Here is a 19,334-nt window from a genome sequence, read left to right on the forward strand (position 1 = left end):
AAGGCCAAAGTCAGTAGAAATATCATAGAATTGAATTAAATTTTCTTTAGACTTGTTTTAATCAAAGTAGTTGCAGACTGGCATTTAAAAGCATCACTTTCTCAATTGTTTTTTTTTTTTTTTTAACTGTCTGTAGACCAAAATTACAACAAGAAGAGAAGCACACAAAAGACATTTGGTAAAGGCGGGTGGTCTGGATAAATAACGTTCCTTTCATTAACATATTTCCCTTATTAACTGTGTAATTAACTGTACATAGCCCAGGGAAGCTGTGGAAATTGCATTTTGAGATGTATCAAAGCTGACTTGGGCTTCACACTTCCATACAATTTATCATTAATGAAGCCTGAGACGGAGGCCTGCAATCTGTAATTATTACTCACTATTTGAATGACAAGCAAAGAATTTTATCAGCACAGTTTTAAATGAAAGGGGATTAGCAGTTCATGTTGAAATTGTTAATCTTTCTTATGAAAATACTTTTGAAGAAAATGCTTTAGTAGAAAGAGAGACTCGAAGAAGGCATTTGCCATTAAAGTAGCCATTTTCTGATTCTCCATATGAATTTGTCTACGTGTGACAGCAGGGTGCAAATATTTTTGAAAGTGAATGAATATTTTATGGAGTGCAGATCTGCTCATGCATTCTGGGAATGGATTATGCAATATTCCCACACATCCTGGCTAGGGTGAGTCTATAAGCCAGCCAGAGAAAAAGGCCGAGGCTGAACAAAATTAACAGGAGAATATTCTAAAAGCAATGAGCATTTTGTCTAATTGTTTAATATTACAGAAATTTGATGTTATTCCCTTCCGATGGCTCCTTCTACTGTAGATAATGAGCAGTGAATTTGCTAAAGTCATTTACTGAAACACTGGACCCATTTTCTTAGTATATTGCACTGGCCGCTCTACTGTTTCCCACCCATCTTTCCAGAGCGGACAAGTTGTGACCTCAAACCTGTTTCTGGGACTCGTGACTAGCATTTGATCACAGTAGTCAGAGGCCACGGAGCTATCCCCTATCCTCGAGACTGTAGGGGAAGGGGGTGGGGTATTTCCCCCTGTGTCCATTTAGCAGAGATTTATTGATCCACCAGTGTACCCAGCCCCACATCAGACAGCAGACACACACAAGGGTGAAGGATTCACTTATCAGGAGACTTAAGCACTATCCACTCCTTTCTTCATCTGATTTTTCCCACTGAATCAGTCGTACTAACCGAGGTGCTGAGCTGATGACATGGTTTGGGTAGAGCCCAGTGCAGCTGTGGGCAAGAGAGGCAGGTGTATGCTCTCAGAAGTTCAGGAGGCCCAACTGGCCAGTCTTCCTGGCCTGCACCAAATCCACGTGTACTGCTAGAGACAGTCTGACTGGCTGAGTTGCTCTGGACCTGGAGCTCCATGGGGTTCTTTAGAAAGTTCTAGCCCCTCGGGCTGGAGAGATGGCTTAGCAGTTAAGGAGCTTGCCTGCTAAGCCTAAGGACCCAGGTTTGGTTCTCCAGGTCCCACGTTAGCCAGATGCACATTGTGGCGCATGCATCTGGAGTTAGTTTGCAGTGGCTAGAGGCCCTGGCACACCCATTCTCTCTCCTTCTGTCTCTCTGTATCAATCAATAAATAAAATGGTTTAAAAAAGAAAAAAGAAATTCTAGCCCCTCATGCCTACATGCCAGGGAGGCAGAAGATGCTGCTGTGTGACACACAGATTCTTCTTTGCTTGAAGCCTGACCTCCTTGATCTTGGTCTGACCTCCTTGATCTTGGCCTGCTTGGGTCTTAATGGCTGGATCCCCTTGGCCTCCCATATGAGCCTTTCACAGACTATACGGTGTCCTCTGGCTCCTTTGCAGAGGTAATTTAGTGACTGAAACGCAAGTGGCCTGAGGGGCCAGTGCAGCATCCCCACCTGCCAGGTATAGTCCACTGGCCAGGCCTGGCTCCCAGAGCATGGTCGCTCTGGGATGCTGAGGTGAGTACCTGTGCATACCCCTCTGTGCTTTAAGAATTGCCTTATTTGGGAGCTGGGGAGATAGCTCAGTCAGTAAGATGCTTTCCTTCCTAGTATGAGGATCTGAGCTTAATCCCCAAATCCCATGTTGTAAAAAATAGTCAGGTGACACATACCCATAATCCTAACACTGGGGAGGCAGAGACAGGGACATCTCTGAGGCGTGCTGGCCAGCCAGTATAGACTACTAGGCAAGCTCAGGTCAATGAGAGACCCTATCTCAAAAAAAAAAAAAAAAATGTGAATAGTGCCTGAGAAACCAGAAGTTTTCCTCTGGCCTCCACCCACCCACACACATACATACCCATACACACACATACAAAAAAAAGAAAAGCATTTTGTGTGTATCTATGTATTCTAGTTTATCATTCTGCTTAAGTGTTTTCACAATCAAAACCTGGATTAAGCTACTGGCTGTTGATATTCTCTGCTACTTTGAACTAACTTTCCTTCAATGAGGTCACATACAGCTGATAAAATGAAATCTAGATAGAATTATCAAGTGTCTGAATGTTTTGTCTATGTGAAGAAAGCAATGAAGGGTTTAGAAATAGCAGAGTCATTGATGGAATTTTTATGACTTTAGTGCAGACCTCTGATTTCAGGTACCTTAAGGCCTGGCCTCTTAGATTGAAGCAGAAGGATCATTCCTTGCTGGGACAGAGTCCGAGCAAAGACAAAGACTTTACAAGCTCAAGGGTTGAGGAAATGTAAGGAGAATAATGAACAGGATGGATAACTGACTGGACTGAGATTTTCTGGCATGCTCACTTGGTGGGTCCTGGAAGTGCTGCACAGGGTACATTACACACCTGTCCCCCTCCTCTCTTCAGATGACAGGAAGATGCTGTCTGTGCCACTGTCACCCAGACCTTGGCCGCAGACCAAGACAGAGGTGGCAGCAGCCGTGGCTTACATCGCCCCTTCACCACGCCTCTGTTGCTTGACATACTCCTCTGGCTCCCCTTGCTCGGGTTCTCTGCCTACCAGGCTCCTAAATGAATAGGCTGAGAACTCAGCTCTGCCTCCCTCTCCCTTCCTTCTGGTCGCCTCTCTGGAAGGTCCCAGATCCATTCCTACAAAAGACTGGGGTCCTTGCTACCCCTCCTAACACTTACGTTTTGTGATCCTTCCTATCCTGCAAGCAGAAACTCCAAGTCACTCCTGAAGCCTGAGCCTGGGCCGTGGCTCAGCCCCGCCATCCTTGTTCAACTTCTTGAGTTTGTCTTTGCCCTTGCTGTCACCTGCCGGCTGCCCCGCAGGTAGTGCTGAGGAAGGACCAGGCCCTGGTTCTTCCCAAGGGGTTGAGGAGGACAGTGGGTGTCGACGGCCAGGAACAAACCACCGAGCCGGGAGTCTTGTCGAAGCAGGAACTCACTTTATTGTAACAGGCAGGTGCTTATATAGCTTTGACAACGAGGGTGGGGATCTCAGGACGGGGTGAGGGGTAAGGGCCAATAGCATACCGCGACTTTTGAGATGATTGGCTCTGAGCGCGCACGAGAGAACTCCAACTTCCTACGCGGAAGTAGCAGGCCTGAGGCCATTAGGCGCCCTGCTGAGTCCTAGCTGGCCAGAGGCAGGTCGCCAAACTTTAGCTAGGCTCAGGAAGTTCCACTAGGCCTCACGTCCCGGCTTCTCAAGGCCCAACAGTCACCTAGTCATCTCGTTAATCCTGTTTGTCTATGTGTCTAAGGACCCTCCAGGCAAAGAGACTCTTCCTGCCCCCCCCCACCCCTGTATGAGCCCCAGAACCCACAGCAGCCAGAATCATGGGAGGCACTGATCAGAAAATGACTGGCAGCCAGCACGTGGGTGGGCGTGGCCTCAAGTAGCGGCAGGAGCAGGACTCCAGACTCAACTTGCCAGGCAAACCTCCTTACCCTGAGCTAAATGTCAATAATTAAACCTGTGTGGACAATGTGACGTAATTCTCTTAATTATCTTCTATGTATTATAAGAATCAGCTTTATGTCTTAGCAATGTTTATATAGCCTTATTTTTTAAGATGTTAAATGAGATGAGATTCACAAAATTGTTCATTTAGAATTCTTTGAGCTCCTCTGACAATGACAGCCTGAAAATATGAATGTGGGAGGATTGTCACCCCCACTAAAAGAGCATGGCACCCCATGGTCTTCCCACAGGAACGTCTCACCTCCTATCTGCACACAAACATTATACCACCCTGAGGAATTTGAGCATCAAACAGACCAGACCCAGCCCTATGAAGGAACAAGCCTTCCCTGGTTGGTAACATTAGGTGGGAAGGACAAAGTCACTTATGTTTTAAGCTCATTAATCTGACCACTTCTGGGACCAAATGTGTTCATCAATGTTTTCCATCATGATTTCAGCTAATAAGTCTTTACAAAACCATGGTTTTTGTTTATCTATAAATCTGTACTACAACACTAAATGGAAATCACAAGCTTACCAGTGATCACTGTGCCTTTAGGTACCAGGGGCATCTTCTAGAACTCTCCTGACCTCTGTGTCACCTTCAGGGGAGCCGAGATGCAGCTCGGAGGAAGATCACCGCCTGGCTTTCCCAGGGCGCTGGGCTCCATCCCCAGCCTCTCAAAGCCAGTAAGAGGCCTAGAGGCTGCACAGCCCTGCCATTCCCTTGGCTCCACCAGCTCTCTTCTGTCAGTGGGGTTTTGTGCAGTTCTGGACTTCGCCCTAGAACTGAAATACCAAAAGCCAAAACTATAAAGTAACAAAACTGTATTAAGCTTACAATTAATTGACTTATATGCAATGGAAGTTTAGCCAGTTTTCATGTTCTGACTCACCCTTTGCAGAGTTAGCCTTTCCTTTCTCTTTACTTTGCCCAAATCACGTAAGAGAGGTGGCCATGTCTCAGCTTCTACTAGAAGCAAGAAGCTGGGCCTCCTCCACATGCCTGGAAAGAGGCAGGCCATTGTCATGAGCATCATTTGGTGCAGGAAACTCTTAGTTTCTGCATTTTCAATTTCAAAAAAGGATTGGGCTTGAGGATGAGACAGGGCTGGCTTAGAACTCATTATGTAGCCCAGGCTTGCCTCACACTTGTGGCAATCCTCCTGTTTCAGCCTCCCAAGTGACAAGATTACAAGCCCTACACTACCACATCCCGTGCAAAAGGGATTTGCTCATAAACACAAATAATTCAGTAGTGTTTTTGGCCTCAAAACCAATGCACACCATACTTCCTGTTCCCCCTGCTACGCCAGGTTACATTAACATCACTCACTCACTGGCTCGTCTTCTCCATCTTAACTGTCAGCTGGAACTTTTTCTAGACGGTTTCGGATGTTCATGTATTTCTCTGTTGCACAAATGATGTACATTTTCCATCCTTTGTAATGTGATTGGTTGCAGTATGAGGAAGACAAGTTCAGTTCTCAGCCACTTGCAGATGACATTCGAAACAGCTTTCCAAGGTCAGGGCTGGTCAGCTTGTGGAGCCGCACTGAGGGAACAATGGAAAATGACCCTGACTCACTCCATGTGGGAAGTCTGGCCAACTTCATCCTCCTCTGCCCCTACCCAGACACCTGCTGGGGTGCTGCCAACTTACAGGGAAGCAGCTATTTAAGTGTCTTAGAAAAGGGCCCCGAACAGCCTTCCATGCCTCTGCCTGTTTCCACTGGTCCCACTCCTCCTTCTCGGGCATTATACAGGGGACCCGTGGGTGGAATTCCAGAAGGATGCACTTGTTTATCCCAGGAACACCTGGCGGGGACATGTCCACTGCACTCGGGCCTGGCCTGGTCCTGCATTGTGAGATGGGCTTGTCTCTTCTGCACTTCAAGTGCATGTCTAGAGAAACAAGCAAGGCAAGTTTCAGCCAACTGCAAAATAATGAGAGTCAGAAGCTAACTCACTGTGTAAAAGCTAAAATGAATCAGAAGCAGCCGTGGCAGGCGGAGCAGGTGTGACAGGAACAAAACTGAAGAGATCAGGGTCTGCTCTGCGTGCGCTGCCTCTGGTTTGCACTCGCCAGGTGGCCGTGGCTTGAAGGCAGCTGTCTGGGTTGTGGCTCCTGGTCCAAGAGCATCCTTCCTGGGCTAAAAAATAAGTCTTCCCATACGTGCCCTTTGGGTTTGCCCATATTACTTTGCATTTCTAATTTAGAATACCTTTAACATGCCTGCTACCTAATATTAACGAACAGTATTTAAAACATGCCAGATGTGGCAGTCCATGACACACCAGCACGCCTCACCTAACACGCAGTGTGAGCTGCTCCCACAGCTCTGTACCCGTCGGCACAGGGCAGAAACCACTTGCCTCGCCAGACTTCTATAGTGCTTCTATTTTTATATGAACTTCAAATGTACTGCTTTTTGAATTTCCTCACTTAACATGAGCGTCTCCCTTTAAATGTATTAAACGAAGACAGGCGACAATGTTTATTTTTAAGGGAAAAAAAAGGTCATCATTTCTCCAAATGGCAGGGAAGAAGCTTACTCCTTGTTTTCAAGTATTTGTCTCTATGGCTTCCTAACACAGACCTCACAGTCTTGTCGTGACGTGGAAAACACAAATGGATTGTACTCTTCACTTCCACGAAAGGTCGGATGGCAGCATCAGTAAATTAAAGGGCATTGTGCCATTATAGGCACTCAGGGAAAGAAAAGACTGGAAGCAAAGCTTTCCTAGCACTAATTGCGTCCTCCAAATTTCAGCTTTAAGAAAGTTACCTTCAGCAGTGTGGGCAGGTGCTGACGTTTCCCAGCACCACTGTGAGTGTGAGGTGTCGTGGGCAGTTTCTACTCTCTCCAGGTCTGCGACCCAAGAGGCTGTGTTGACTGCCGGCATTGACAGTCTTGGTACATCTTGACTCACATGAAATGATGCCAGGTGGATTCTACCTTTCTAGGCTTCTTTTTTAAAAAGTTTTTGTCTATTTTTATTTATTTATTTGAGAGCAATAGACAGAGAGAGAAAGAAAGAGGCCAATAGATAGAGAATTGGTGTGCCAGGGCCTCCAGCCACAGCAAATGAACTTCAGAGGCATTTGGCCCCTTGTGCACCTGGCTTACATGGGTCCTGGAGAATCGAGCCTCGAACTGAGGCCTTAGGCTTCACAGACAAGTGCTTAATCGCTAAGCCATCTGTCCAGCCCATAGGCTTCTTTTTAAGTGGTCTGCATCCTCATAAGGGTCAGTGTTGCAAGCCAGGAGTTGACTGTCATTATTCTCCATGATACTGATAACAAATCTTTTAACTCACAACTGGGGATGGCGATGCACACCTTTAATCCCAGCACTTGGGAGGCAGATAGGAGGATCGCTGTGAATTCGAGGCCATCCTGAGACTACATAGTGAATTTCAGGCAACCTGGGCTAGAGTGAGCTACCTCGAAAAACTAACTAAACAAATAAATCTTGTCTCACTGCCTCCTTCCATCACATTGAAGGCAAGAGCTGCCAAAATATAACATCAATGACCTTTAGTGGACAGAGCTCATGCTGTCCCTCCTCAGGCTCTGTCCTGCCAGTGCTCTCAAGTGCCTGGTTGCCATGACAGCTGTGATGTGTCGGGAGAACTTGGCAAGAGGGATCCCCAGGCCTGTTGCTGGGTTTGCATGATGTTCCCAGGGTCCCAGCCCCTTGCCTAGTCTTCCGACATGGTGGCAGAGACTTCTCTGCCGGCTTCACAGGAGCATGGGGTACAGATACATTTGCTTCTTAGTGAGCAGGCAAGTTAAACGCCCAGTTCCACTGCCAAAGTGGTTTGTTGCATGGCAAAATGACTCTTAATTACAATGAATGAGATTATTTTCTAGTGGTCCCAGACACTGGTCCTTGATGTGGCTGCTTGTAAAATGGCAGGCTGGGGAGGTAGCTTATTCGGTGAAGTGCTTGCTGTGCCAGCGTAAAGAAAGGCCTGGGGGGCTGGAGAGATGGCTTAGCGGTTAAGCGCTTGCCTGTGAAGCCTAAGGACCCCGGTTCGAGGCTCGGTTCCCCAGGTCCCACGTTAGCCAGATGCACAAGGGGGCGCACGCGTCTGGAGTTCGTTTGCAGAGGCTGGAAGCCCTGGCGTGCCCATTCTCTCTCTCTCCCTCTATCTGTCTTTTTCTCTGTCTGTCGCTCTCAAATAAATAAATAAATAAATAAATTTTAAAAAAAGAAAAAAAAAAAAAAAGAAAGGCCTGGGTTCAGCCCAGCATGGTGGCACACGCCTTTAATCCCAGCACTTGGGAGGTGGAGGTAGGAGGATTGCCATGAGTTCAAGGCGACCCTGAGACTATCTAGTGAATTCCAGGTCAGCCTGAACTAGAGTGAGACCCTACCTCGAGAACAAAAAAAAAAAAAAGGACCTGAGTTAGATCCCCAGAACCCACTTTAAAAATAAAAAGCCAGGAGTGGTCATGCATGTACTTATAATCCCAGCACAGAGAAGGCAGTCACAGGAGGACCCCTTGGGTTCACAGGCCAAATATTCTAACTTACTTAGTGAGCTCCGGTCCAGCGAGAGAGCCTGTCTCAAAAAAAAAAAAAAAAAAAAAAAGGGCTGGAGAGATGGCTTAGTGGTTAAGCACTTGCCTGTGAAGCTTAAGGACCCCGGTTCGAGGCTCAACTCCCCAGGACCCATGTTAGCCAGATGCATAAGGGGGTGCATGCATCTGGAGTTCGTCTGCAGTGGCTGGAGGCCCTGGCGCGCCCATTCTCTCTCTCTCTACCTGCCTCTTTCTCTGTCTGTCACTCTCAAATAAATAAAAATAAACAAAAATATTTTTTAAAAGTTGAAGGCTGGAGAGATGGCTTAGTGGTTAAGACACTTGCCTGCAAAGCCAAAGGACCCAGGTTCAATTCCCCAAGATCCACATAAGCCAGATGCACAAGGTAGCACATGAGTCTGGAGTTTGTTTGCAGTGGCTGGATGCCCTGGCATGCCCAACCTCCCCCCTCCCCCGCTCCTTCTCTCTCTCTCAAATAAATAAAGAAATAAATAGAAAATATTTTTAAACAGTTGAAGAGCAACCAATTCATGAGACCTGAGGTAATCCCTTGACCTTACTAGCACATACATACACTGAAAGAAGGAAGAAGAAAGGAAACAAGAGGAGAAAGAGAAGGAATAGAGCTATGTTCTAGAACTTCCCATGACGTCATGGTGGAGAGGTGTGGAATTAAGGTAATAAGATAAGCTCTGTCATGTATTACTATTGAGAACACAATGAAGAAATGACCAGTGTGTTAAGAATGCCCATTAATGGGATAAACACTGGATGGAACTCTCCTATCTCTCTCCCTCTCCCTTTCCCTCTCTCAGCATCACTGTCCTGGCAGATACCAGGGCACACCGTAGCAATGGGTGGCATGGCCAGCCCTCAGATGCTGCCTTGAAGCCACGGTCTCAGGCTGGTACTTTCACAAACTTGCCGAGTTGCATTTCCTGAGAGAAAGGTCCAATATCCCAGAACCACAATCAAGTCAGAACATGGAAGCGAACCAAATAATGCTCATCTCTTTTTATGTTAGTAAAAAGCTGGGGCAACTGTCATTGACCAATGAACCTTCAAAATTGCCCTCAGAAAGACATACCCAGGCTCTCATTCCTCTAAATGTAGAAGTAAATTAAGGGTCAGCAAAATTAGATGCTTTGTCAACTGATACCTCCAAAATAGTAGCCAAGTGGGGGCCAGCCCTAATGCTTCCTATGTTGTTATCAAGCACAACACCTTCCCCGTTTTCTTAGAATCCTTGTTTGTCTATAAAGGCTTTGTGCATGGCAACACGGCATGGCCCCTGGACGGGGGAGAGGAGGTCCCCCTAGGGCTTCCTAACACAGGCCTGTCACGTAGCAGAGTGACCCTGACTCTATGTTCTAGTGCAGAAAGTCTGTGAGCTGTATTTACTCATCATGTACACTCTAACACCAGCAATGACACTGACTCCATTAAACATGGAAGCCAGAAGCTGGTGTGTCTGACACGCAGACACTGTTTGCTGTAAAGGTCACCTAGGGTATTCAGTCCTCACAACCTAGAAACTGCTATTCATTTTCTACATGCTCTGAAGGTGGGTTAGAAAAGGGGCCAGGGGGTTGACGAGATGGCTTAGCACTTAAGGCGCTTGTCTGAAAAGCCAAAGAACCTGGGTTTGATTCCCCAGGACCCATGTAAACCAGATGCACAAGGTAGCACATGCATCTGGAGTTTGTTTGCAATGTCTAGAAGCCCTGGCGTGCCCATTCTCTTTCTCTCTCTCTCTCCCCTTTCCCTCTCTCAAATAAATAAAAACTGGGGTCAGAAGCTAAGAGAAAGCTCAAAGAGGGAAGCCATAGAGTGAGTTAATTGCTTACAACATCGGTCTTCAGGAAGCTGGTGACATAGTTCTCGAAGGAAAAGGATTAAGAAGTACTGTGACACCTTCAGCCATCTCAGATGCTAATGCCATGTAGTCATGGCCCCCATTGGTTAGTATGTGTTGGTTGCAAACTTGGAAACCCAGGCTTCATTCCGTGAAAGGCTTGATCTCAGAATTGTCCCTTATAAGAGCACATCAAGTACAGCATGCAAGGAAGAATGGACATCCTCCCCACTCAGGACCCATCTGATATCAGTGTCATGAATTTCCTTAATGGAGTTCAAAAATAGTGAAGTGCCAAATGGAGTTCCTCTAGCCTAGAACCCTTCGGACCACCCCAAACCCTGCCAAGGTCACCCAGGCAATTGTGGAAGGTAACACTAACCTGAAACAGGAAGCCACGCCTCCAGCAACCCAGGAAGAGCCCTGCAAGCTATGAAATTGAGCCTCCCTCGGCCTGCAGACAGAACCGCCAGGGTAAGCAGCAGCCCCTCTGAGCAGGTTGTCAGAGCCCATGTCACAGTGGGCTCACAGCCCCAGGGCTGGCTCCGTCTCCTCCTGTCACCTGCATTCTTCTCACTCTGTGCTTCCTAATTAATGCTTCCACACACAGGTGCCAACAGAGCGCCCAGAGTGGAGACTGGCACAGTGGTGCGTGTGGATGCAGGACAGTCCCCAACGGCCAGGGTGGCAGCTCATGGAGGGCTCCGCGCTAGCCACAGCAGCAGCAGGACATCCTGCGTCCCGAAGGAAGGTGCCAGTGATAATGCAGAGGAGGGCTCCAGCCTAAGAAGCCTGAAGGGAGGCAATGCCTGTCTGGGATCTGGACTGTGAGAGAGTGTAAAGATACAATGGGGTATTTCTCTGCCATAACGCATGAAATCATGTCATGTTAAGCAAAATAGGCCAAAATCAGAAAGATATCACATGTTTTCTCTCATGGGAATCTAGATTTGTTTGGCATGTATGTGTGGTATGTGCACGTGAATGTGTGTTCAGATGTGTGTGGGTACCTGTGTAAGGGGGTATGTGTGCACCTGAGCATGTGGAGGCCAGGGAACAACCTCAGGTCTCATCTCAGGAGTGCCATCCACCACTTTTGAGGCCAGGTCTGTCACCGGCCTGGAGCTCACCAGCTAGGCTGGAGTGGCTGGCAGGGAGCCCTGGGGTCCCTCTGTCTGTGCTCCCCCAGCACTGGGGTTACAAGTGCTTACCACCAATCTGCTAGAAGACACTGAACCATTTCCTCCCACCCCTGCCCCCCGTCTGGCTAGAATCTAGATCTTTCTTTCAAACATATGAAAGCAGAAATGGAATTCTTTGGAAAAAGAAGGTATTAAAGGGATGAATTTTTCAAAAGAGAAAGTACCTCTCCCTCCAAAAAAATCTTTAAATGTGGAAATCCCTAAAATGATCTTTGGGAGCTACCAGCATATCTTCAGACAGGTTTGACCTTCAGTTGGGGCTTCAGGAGGAGTGCCAGAATGTGAATTCTGGTGAGAATGAATTTAAAGATGTTTCTGGAATAGAACAGAAGAAAGCAGTGAGAAAATCTGTAGTGAGACATTCCAAACTCCATAGGTTACTTTTTTGGGAACTGTTGGGTGATGGGGTTGCGAGGATTCAGAGGAAGTGTGTTTAGGCACCCTTCATCAATAGTAACTTTTGATCCTTGCAGGAATTCTGGGTGACCAGCAATCATTCAGCAAACACTGCCCTCACATGCCAAGGGGCTGAAGTACTATCCTCATCCTGGAAGAAGTTACTCTCAAGAGAGGAGTGAGAACAGAAACAGAGCAGAAGTTAATGCTATAGTCATGCGTTCTTTATGTAGGGAAGAGCTAGGTTTGGGGTGGAGTTAGAGAACAGGAAGGCCATAGAGGTGATGCAGGTCCCAGGTCATAAGACAGAAAGACAGTAGATTATAGGGGTGGTGATAGCAGGTTCCAGGCTCATAGGACAGGAAGGCCATGGGAAGTAATGCCAGATCTTAGGGTCACAGAAGACAGGAAAGTCGGGTTATGAAGGAATGATGATAGGTCTCTGGATGAGAAGACAGGATAGTCATCGGGGAAGATGGCAGGTCTTGAGGTCATAGTGGAAGAAGGTCTTGGAGGTGATAGCAAGTCCTAGGACTATAGGGCAGGAAGGTCACAGGGTGATAGCAGGTTACACAAAATCATAGAGCAGAAATCTGTGTCATGGGGGTTACGGCAGGACCTGGCATCACAGGACAGGCAGGTCAAGGGCTGTGGTTGTTTGATTCAAGTGTCCCCCATGAACTTAGGAGTTCTGAGTGCTAGGTCCCCAGCTGACAGCCATTGGAAATTAATGCCTCCTGGAGGCAGTGCATTGTTGGGGGTGAGCTTATGGGTATTATAGCCAGTGTCCCCTTGCCAGTGTTTGACACACTCTCCTATTGCTATTGTCCACCTTATGTTGGCCAGGGTGTAATTTCCACCCTCTGCTCATGCCATCGTTTTCCCCTGCCATCATGGAGCTACCCCTTGAGCATGTAATCCAAATAAACCCTTTTTTTCCCCAAAAGCTACTCTCGGTCAGGTAATTTCTGCTAGCAGGAAGAACCTAAGTGTACCATGGGGTGATGGCAGGACCTGATCAGACCTGTGAGGCTGGGTTGTGAGCTGACCTCAGAGTCTGGGTGGATTCACTGCAGCAGAATCTCCAGCAACTGAATATGAAACTGAGCAGACAGTGGGACTAGAGTCTTAGTAAGATGAAAATCAGCAAGTCAAAAAATAAAAAAATAGAACTTTGGCAAACAAAGGTGCTAGCCTACCCTCAATGGTTTTTTAAATAGATTGTACTTTGCAAAAATGTTGTTAATCCTCTTAACTACAACCGCGCTTTCTGAGAGGTCAGCTACTGCAGTGGTCTTGAAAATATATAGAATATTTTAGAAATAAACTATTGATTAGTTTTGAATTCTCTACCCTTCTGAGTACTGTGATGGAATCACAAGCCTTCCGAGTTTATCTCAGGAGAATCATGCCCTAATTCAGTGTGTCCCCTCTCAACAGGCCACCTGCCACTAAGTCACTTTCTCAGATAACGATGCAATTTGAATATGCCAAACAAAGTCATAAACTGCATCATTTAAGTGAAAAAAGACAAGTTCTTAATTTAATAAAAATCAAATGTTGAGGTTGCTAAACTCTATAGTAGTTACTGTTTTTCATCTCATATTATGCCTAGTTTATAAAATTGACTGTCATCAGAGTGAGGGATGGGAAAAAGCATAATATATATATATAGGGGTCTACACTACCATGGACTCAGATACTCACTCCTGGTCAAGTAAGGAGAGACAGCCACAGCGACTTGTGAAGAAGCACCTGGAAAGTGGATGTGGTGGCACAAAGCTCATGTGAAGGCCATGGCCAGAGTGAGGACAGAGCCAACAGCATGTTCACTCGAAGTTCATGTGGAGGCCATGGTCAGAGCAATGACAGAGCCTACAGCATGTTCACATGAAGTTCATGTGGAGGCCATGGCCAGAGCGAGGACAGAACCAACAGCATGTTCACATGAAGTTCATGTGGAGGCCATGGCCAGAGCGAGGACAGAGCCAACAGCATGTTCACATGAAGTTCATGTGGAGGCCATGGTCAGAGCAAGGACAGAGCCTACAACATGTTCACTCGAAGTTCATGTGGAGGCCATGGTCAGAGCAATGACAGAGCCTACAGCATGTTCACTCGAAGTTCATGTGGAGGCCATGGTCAGAGCAAGGACAGAGCCTACAACATGTTCACTCGAAGTTCATGTGGAGGCCATGGCCATAGCAAGGACAGAGTCTACAGCATGTTCACATGAAGTTCATGTGGAGGCCATGGCCAGAGCAAGGACAGAGCCAACAGCATGTTCACATGAAGTTCATGTGGAGGCCATGGCCAGAGCGAGGACAGAACCAACAGCATGTTCACATGAAGTTCATGTGGAGGCCATGGTCAGAGCAATGACAGAGCCTACAGCATGTTCACATGAAGTTCATGTGGAGGCCATGGCCAGAGCGAGGAAAGAGCCAACAGCATGTTCACATGAAGTTCATGTGGAGGCCATGGCCATAGCAAGGATACAGCCAACAGCATGTTTACATGAAGTTCATGTGGAAGCCATGGTCAGAGCGAGGACAGAGACAACAGCATATTCACATGAAGTTCATGTGGAGGCCATGGCCATAGCAAGGACAGAGCTTACAGCATGTTCACATGAAGTTCATGTGGAGGCCATGGCCATAGCAAGGATACAGCCAACAGCATGTTCACATGAAGTTCATGTGGAGGCCATGGCCAGAGCAAGGACAGAACCAACAGCATGTTCACATGAAGTTCATGTGGAGGACATGGTCAGAGCAAGGAAAGAGCCAACAGCATGTTCACATGAAGTTCATGTGGAGGCCATGGCCAGAGCAAGGAAAGAGTCTACAGCATGTTCACATGAAGTTCATGTGGAGGCCATGGCCATAGCAAGGACAGAGTCTACAGCATGTTCACATGAAGTTCATGTGGAGGCCATGACCATAGCAAGGATACAGCCAACAGCATGTTTACATGAAGTTCATGTGGAAGCCATGGTCAGAGCGAGGACAGAGACAACAGCATATTCACATGAAGTTCATGTGGAGGCCATGGCCATAGCAAGGACAGAGTCTACAGCATGTTCACATGAAGTTCATGTGGAGGCCATGGCCATAGCAAGGATACAGCCAACAGCATGTTCACATGAAGTTCATGTGGAGGCCATGGCCATAGCAAGGACAGAGCCTACAGCATATTCACATGAAGTTCTGGTGGAGGCCATGGTCAGAGCAAGGACAGAGCCTATAGCATGTTCACTGACCGGATCAGAGTAGAGTCACCTGTTTAACTTCTTGAGGCTTGGGATCACTGCATATAGGGCATGAACTTCCGTCAGCATCTTCTCATTTAAGAAAATTCTTTAACCCTGAGACAGCTTAAACCACAGTGGCCAGTGCTGAAGGGAGATAGCTCAGTTCTCTGCAACTGAACAGAGCTTAGCAAGGCCTTCTGGTTTTCTCTGAGTGCCAAAAGTTTTTATTTCTTCTGTTTCATTCCCATCCTCATTTTCTATTCCTTTCTTTTTTTGTATATATTTTTTTATTTTTTTTTTATTTTTTTTTGTTCATTTTTTATTTATTTATTTGAGAGCGACAGACACAGAGAGAAAGACAGATAGAGGGAGAGAGAGAGAATGGGCGCGCCAGGGCTTCCAGCCTCTGCAAATGAACTCCAGACGCGTGCGCCCCCTTGTGCATCTGGCTAACGTGGGACCTGGGGAACCGAGCCTCGAACCGGGGTCCTTAGGCTTCACAGGCAAGCGCTTAACCGCTAAGCCATCTCTCCAGCCCTTCTATTCCTTTCTACGTAAGCTGTTGATGTAACCAAAATGTTATAATTAAAAACAAAATTAAGCTCTCCCACCACTCACCCCTCATACCTGTACTCGTTTATGAAATAAAAGTGGTTAAATGTCCATTCTGAAACACCCCAGGGAGATGTGGGCACACTTAAGTTGCAAGTTGACTGGCCTGGAGATTCAGAAGTTGACTGACCTGAGTACGCAGCGCCGTCTGTTCTGGTTCTCGCTGCCAGTCCTTCAGGAGCAGGCCAAAGGACTGAGGCAATGGGATGTGTTTTGGTTTTGCTTTTATTGATTCAAATGTATCATTTCACCACAGACTTAAACCCAACCCACAACCCATAAATGAGGAAAGACTGTGTTACTTTTCTCATCATTGCCACTGAATATCTGACAAGAAACAACTTAAGGAAAGAAAGGGCTTGTTTGGCTTATATATAGCTTTAAGTAAACACAGTCCTCACGGCGAGGAAGGCGTGGCAGCAGGAACGCAAGGCAAGCTCACAACTCCAAGGACCAGGAATAGGAAAGGGGATACTAGAATCCCAGCAGCTTTCTCCCTGTCTTCAGTCTGGCACCCCAGCCCCCGGGATAGTGATGCTCACGTTCGGGGGGAGTCTTCCCTCCTCAATCCTCAGTTAACTCTGGAAACCCCTTCATAGACACCCATTGAGGTATGTCACCGAGGTGACTCTAAATCCAGCCAAGTTGATAATGGAGATAAACCGTCTCAGGATATGACTGGGGGTTGTATTCATCACGTTCATGTAATGAACATGGTATGTAAAAACGGTGAATAGAAAAATACAAGTCAAATTGAGATGTGTTACCTGGTGAGCAGCATGTGATTACAAGAGAAAATGAAAAACCTACCTTGGTTTTACCATAACTGGGTTATGATGACTTAATTCTTGGGGAAACAGTAAGATATCATGTTCTACCTCTCCTCCCTTTCTCCCATCACTGGAACTGCTGCTCAGAGCTTGGGCTACATTTCCTGCCATAAACTTCAAAACACAAGTGAATTTTGCATGAGACTCTACTCCCCAGTGTGAAGAGGAGTGCAGTTTTAAACAGCTGCTGTTCACAGGAATGGGGTGATGCAGGCTGCTTTCCCACACATGCTGGCTTGGATCGCAACCTGACGGGGTCTGTCACAGAAGCCATCGTATTTTGCTTCAGGTAGCACCTCTGCTTGTGGGTAGGTTTCCTGTAAGGAGGGTTTTCCAAGGAAGAGTCAGGACCAGCCTCACTGTGCTGGGAGCCTCCTGTGCTACTAATGAGATGGTGAGAACCTGCTGAGCAGTGCCTGCATTCACACCTGGCAGAGGTGACTACCCAGACCCCACACAGGCTATGTCAGTCAGGGTTTCACAGAACTGAGTGTTATATGGCCAAATATTTCCCTATTAGGAAAACTTTGGTACAGAGGTATACACTTGCTGTTCCATGATTATCTCTGAAGAAGGTGATTGTGGCTCTGCTCTCTAAGAGAAACACTAGAGTTTTAACTAGTTTCACAACTCGCCATCACCATGAGAGCTGGCTCCACGCTGGAGGGGTCTGACGACAGCTGGGTGGGTGCAGTGTGCTGCCTCTGTTCCTGCTCTCCTCTGTCCACCTGCCACCTGGAATGGGTGTCAGGAACAGGGATTGGTGCTTTGATGCTGGGGAATCGGTGAGTAGAGGGTGTGGGTGGCAGGTGAAAGTGAGAAAGACACGAATTCTTGCTGGCTGTCGGGTGCTGACCACTTTTCATTAAGAGGACATGTGTGTGCACACGTTTTGTTTCCTTGTGTGGACACCCTTGGAAATCTGTGTACGCATGTAATACATGGCAGGTTGAAAGCCCAGTCACAGGCCGGGGTATAGCTGGGTGGTCGGGCACTCTCCTGTAGCACAGAGTGCCCGAATAGCATCCACGCAAGAAGAAAGGGAAGGGCAAAGCCAAACCACAGGCCACATGCAGGAGGGTCACTGCTCCCTGCGGCCACCTTATCCCTGCTAGGTTTGGTCCTCTGAGAAGGTTTTCCTTGGTCTCCTGTGTCTCCAGTGAGCAATGGGAAAGAAGGAGTTGGCTGTGCTGGTCACACAGTATAAACCACAGAGAGTGTTCAAAGGCCTTTGTATACGCAGAACGCTGCTAATAATCTGCATTCATGAGAAGGTATCTGGAAAATTAAGACTGGAATGGCTTGGGGTCATTCTGCTGGTTTTCGTTTGGTTAGTGCTGGAGCCATTCAGTGTGGGCTGACCTGAGCTGACGAGAGTCTACAGTGGTTCAGAACAATGCGCCAATTTTAATGAAAGTGACTTTGGTTTGCGCGGTATGGGAGTGAGGGGTAGCCCCACCTAGGGGTGAGTGAGCAGGGACGAGGACTGTGCCTCTCGCTGTCCGCTGTCCCAGTAGGAGCTGAAGCTCACCTCCTCCACGGAGGGTCTGCGTATGGGTGTAGTTCTATTCTCCCAGAGGCTTCCTGACACAACCTTGCTGGATGTGTAAAGCAGTGCTCTAGAGCTGCTTGCTTTGCAGGTAAATAACTTCAAGGGATTACCTGTTAGTAACCAGTGGTTCTCTCAGGAAAGGAGGAGATAATGAAAGACATTCAGCACAGCACTTTGTTTGCTGAGATGCCTCCCACCTGGGCTTTTCAGTAGCTTTTGTATTGCCTTATTTTTAAAGTAGTTGCTGCTGTTCTCTGTGTGTAAGTTTGTTTAGCCCATGTCTTCCCTTCTTTGATACGGGGAGCATAGCAGTGTTTTCAGAGATGTGTTCAAGTGTCCGGTGTACCCCAGCTGCCCCTGCTCTTGAATCTCCATGGCTCCCTCTGTTGAGGTCTGATGTTTCTCCAGACATGCAGACACCCCCCCTCAACCCCATGCCGTACTCTCGGGCACAGCCACCACCCTTGGGTACCATGCCCGTTCCTCCATGCCCTGAGTGAACACTACTTTCCTATAGTCCTTCAACTGCTTCCAGCTCTACGTGTGTTCAGACACATTTTTCTGTGCTCATTTCAACTAGTGATCTCACGTGACCTTGGGTCTGCTAGTCTTCCCCAGGAGGACATCCTAGATGGAGTGAACTCGTCTTGATGCCTGAGCTTAGCTCCTGGGTAGGGACTTTGCATGCACCTCAAGCCACAAACAAGCAAACAAACAAAAGTTGGGAGAATTGCTGGAGCCCGTGTCTATAGCAAGGCCCAGCCAACAAGCGCTAGTGACTCTCTGTCTCCCTTTCAGGCCTACATGGAGGACCACTTGAAGAACAAGAACCGGCTGGAGAAGGAGTGGGAGGCGCTGTGTGCCTACCAGGCAGAGCCCAACAGCTCACTGGTGGCCCAGAGGGAGGAGAACGCTCCCAAGAATCGCTCCCTGGCAGTTCTGACCTGTACGTACCTAGCCCAGGTTTCCTGACGGGGGACGGGGAGGGTGACTGGCGGGTGTCTACACTTGCTAATGGCCATGATTCACCTGCCCGACTACAGAGCTCCTCAGCTCTGCTCCTCTACCTGCAAACCTGTGTCCCTGTGGAAGATCATTGCCATAGCCCCTCTCTGGCAGCTGTCCTGGGTCTCCACCTAGGATGTGCTAGGTGGGAATGGCCCTGGATCTCCAC

At 47.5% G+C, this 19,334-nt stretch overlaps 1 protein-coding gene across 1 annotated transcript in view; it reads left to right on the forward strand.

Moving 5' to 3' along the window:
* Nucleotides 1-19,334, forward strand: part of Ptprn2 (protein tyrosine phosphatase receptor type N2) — a gene marked incomplete at its 5' end in the record, with an annotated part of 831,187 nt that overhangs the window by 746,164 nt on the left and 65,689 nt on the right. The window contains one exon of the mRNA XM_045160998.1: nt 18,959-19,106. Within this exon, the coding sequence (XP_045016933.1) occupies nt 18,959-19,106 (148 nt within the window). The remainder of the gene's footprint in view (nt 1-18,958; nt 19,107-19,334) is intronic.

The sequence above is a fragment of the Jaculus jaculus genome, chromosome 10, assembly GCF_020740685.1.
Source record: "Jaculus jaculus isolate mJacJac1 chromosome 10, mJacJac1.mat.Y.cur, whole genome shotgun sequence".
NCBI classification, from domain to species: Eukaryota; Metazoa; Chordata; class Mammalia; order Rodentia; family Dipodidae; genus Jaculus; species Jaculus jaculus.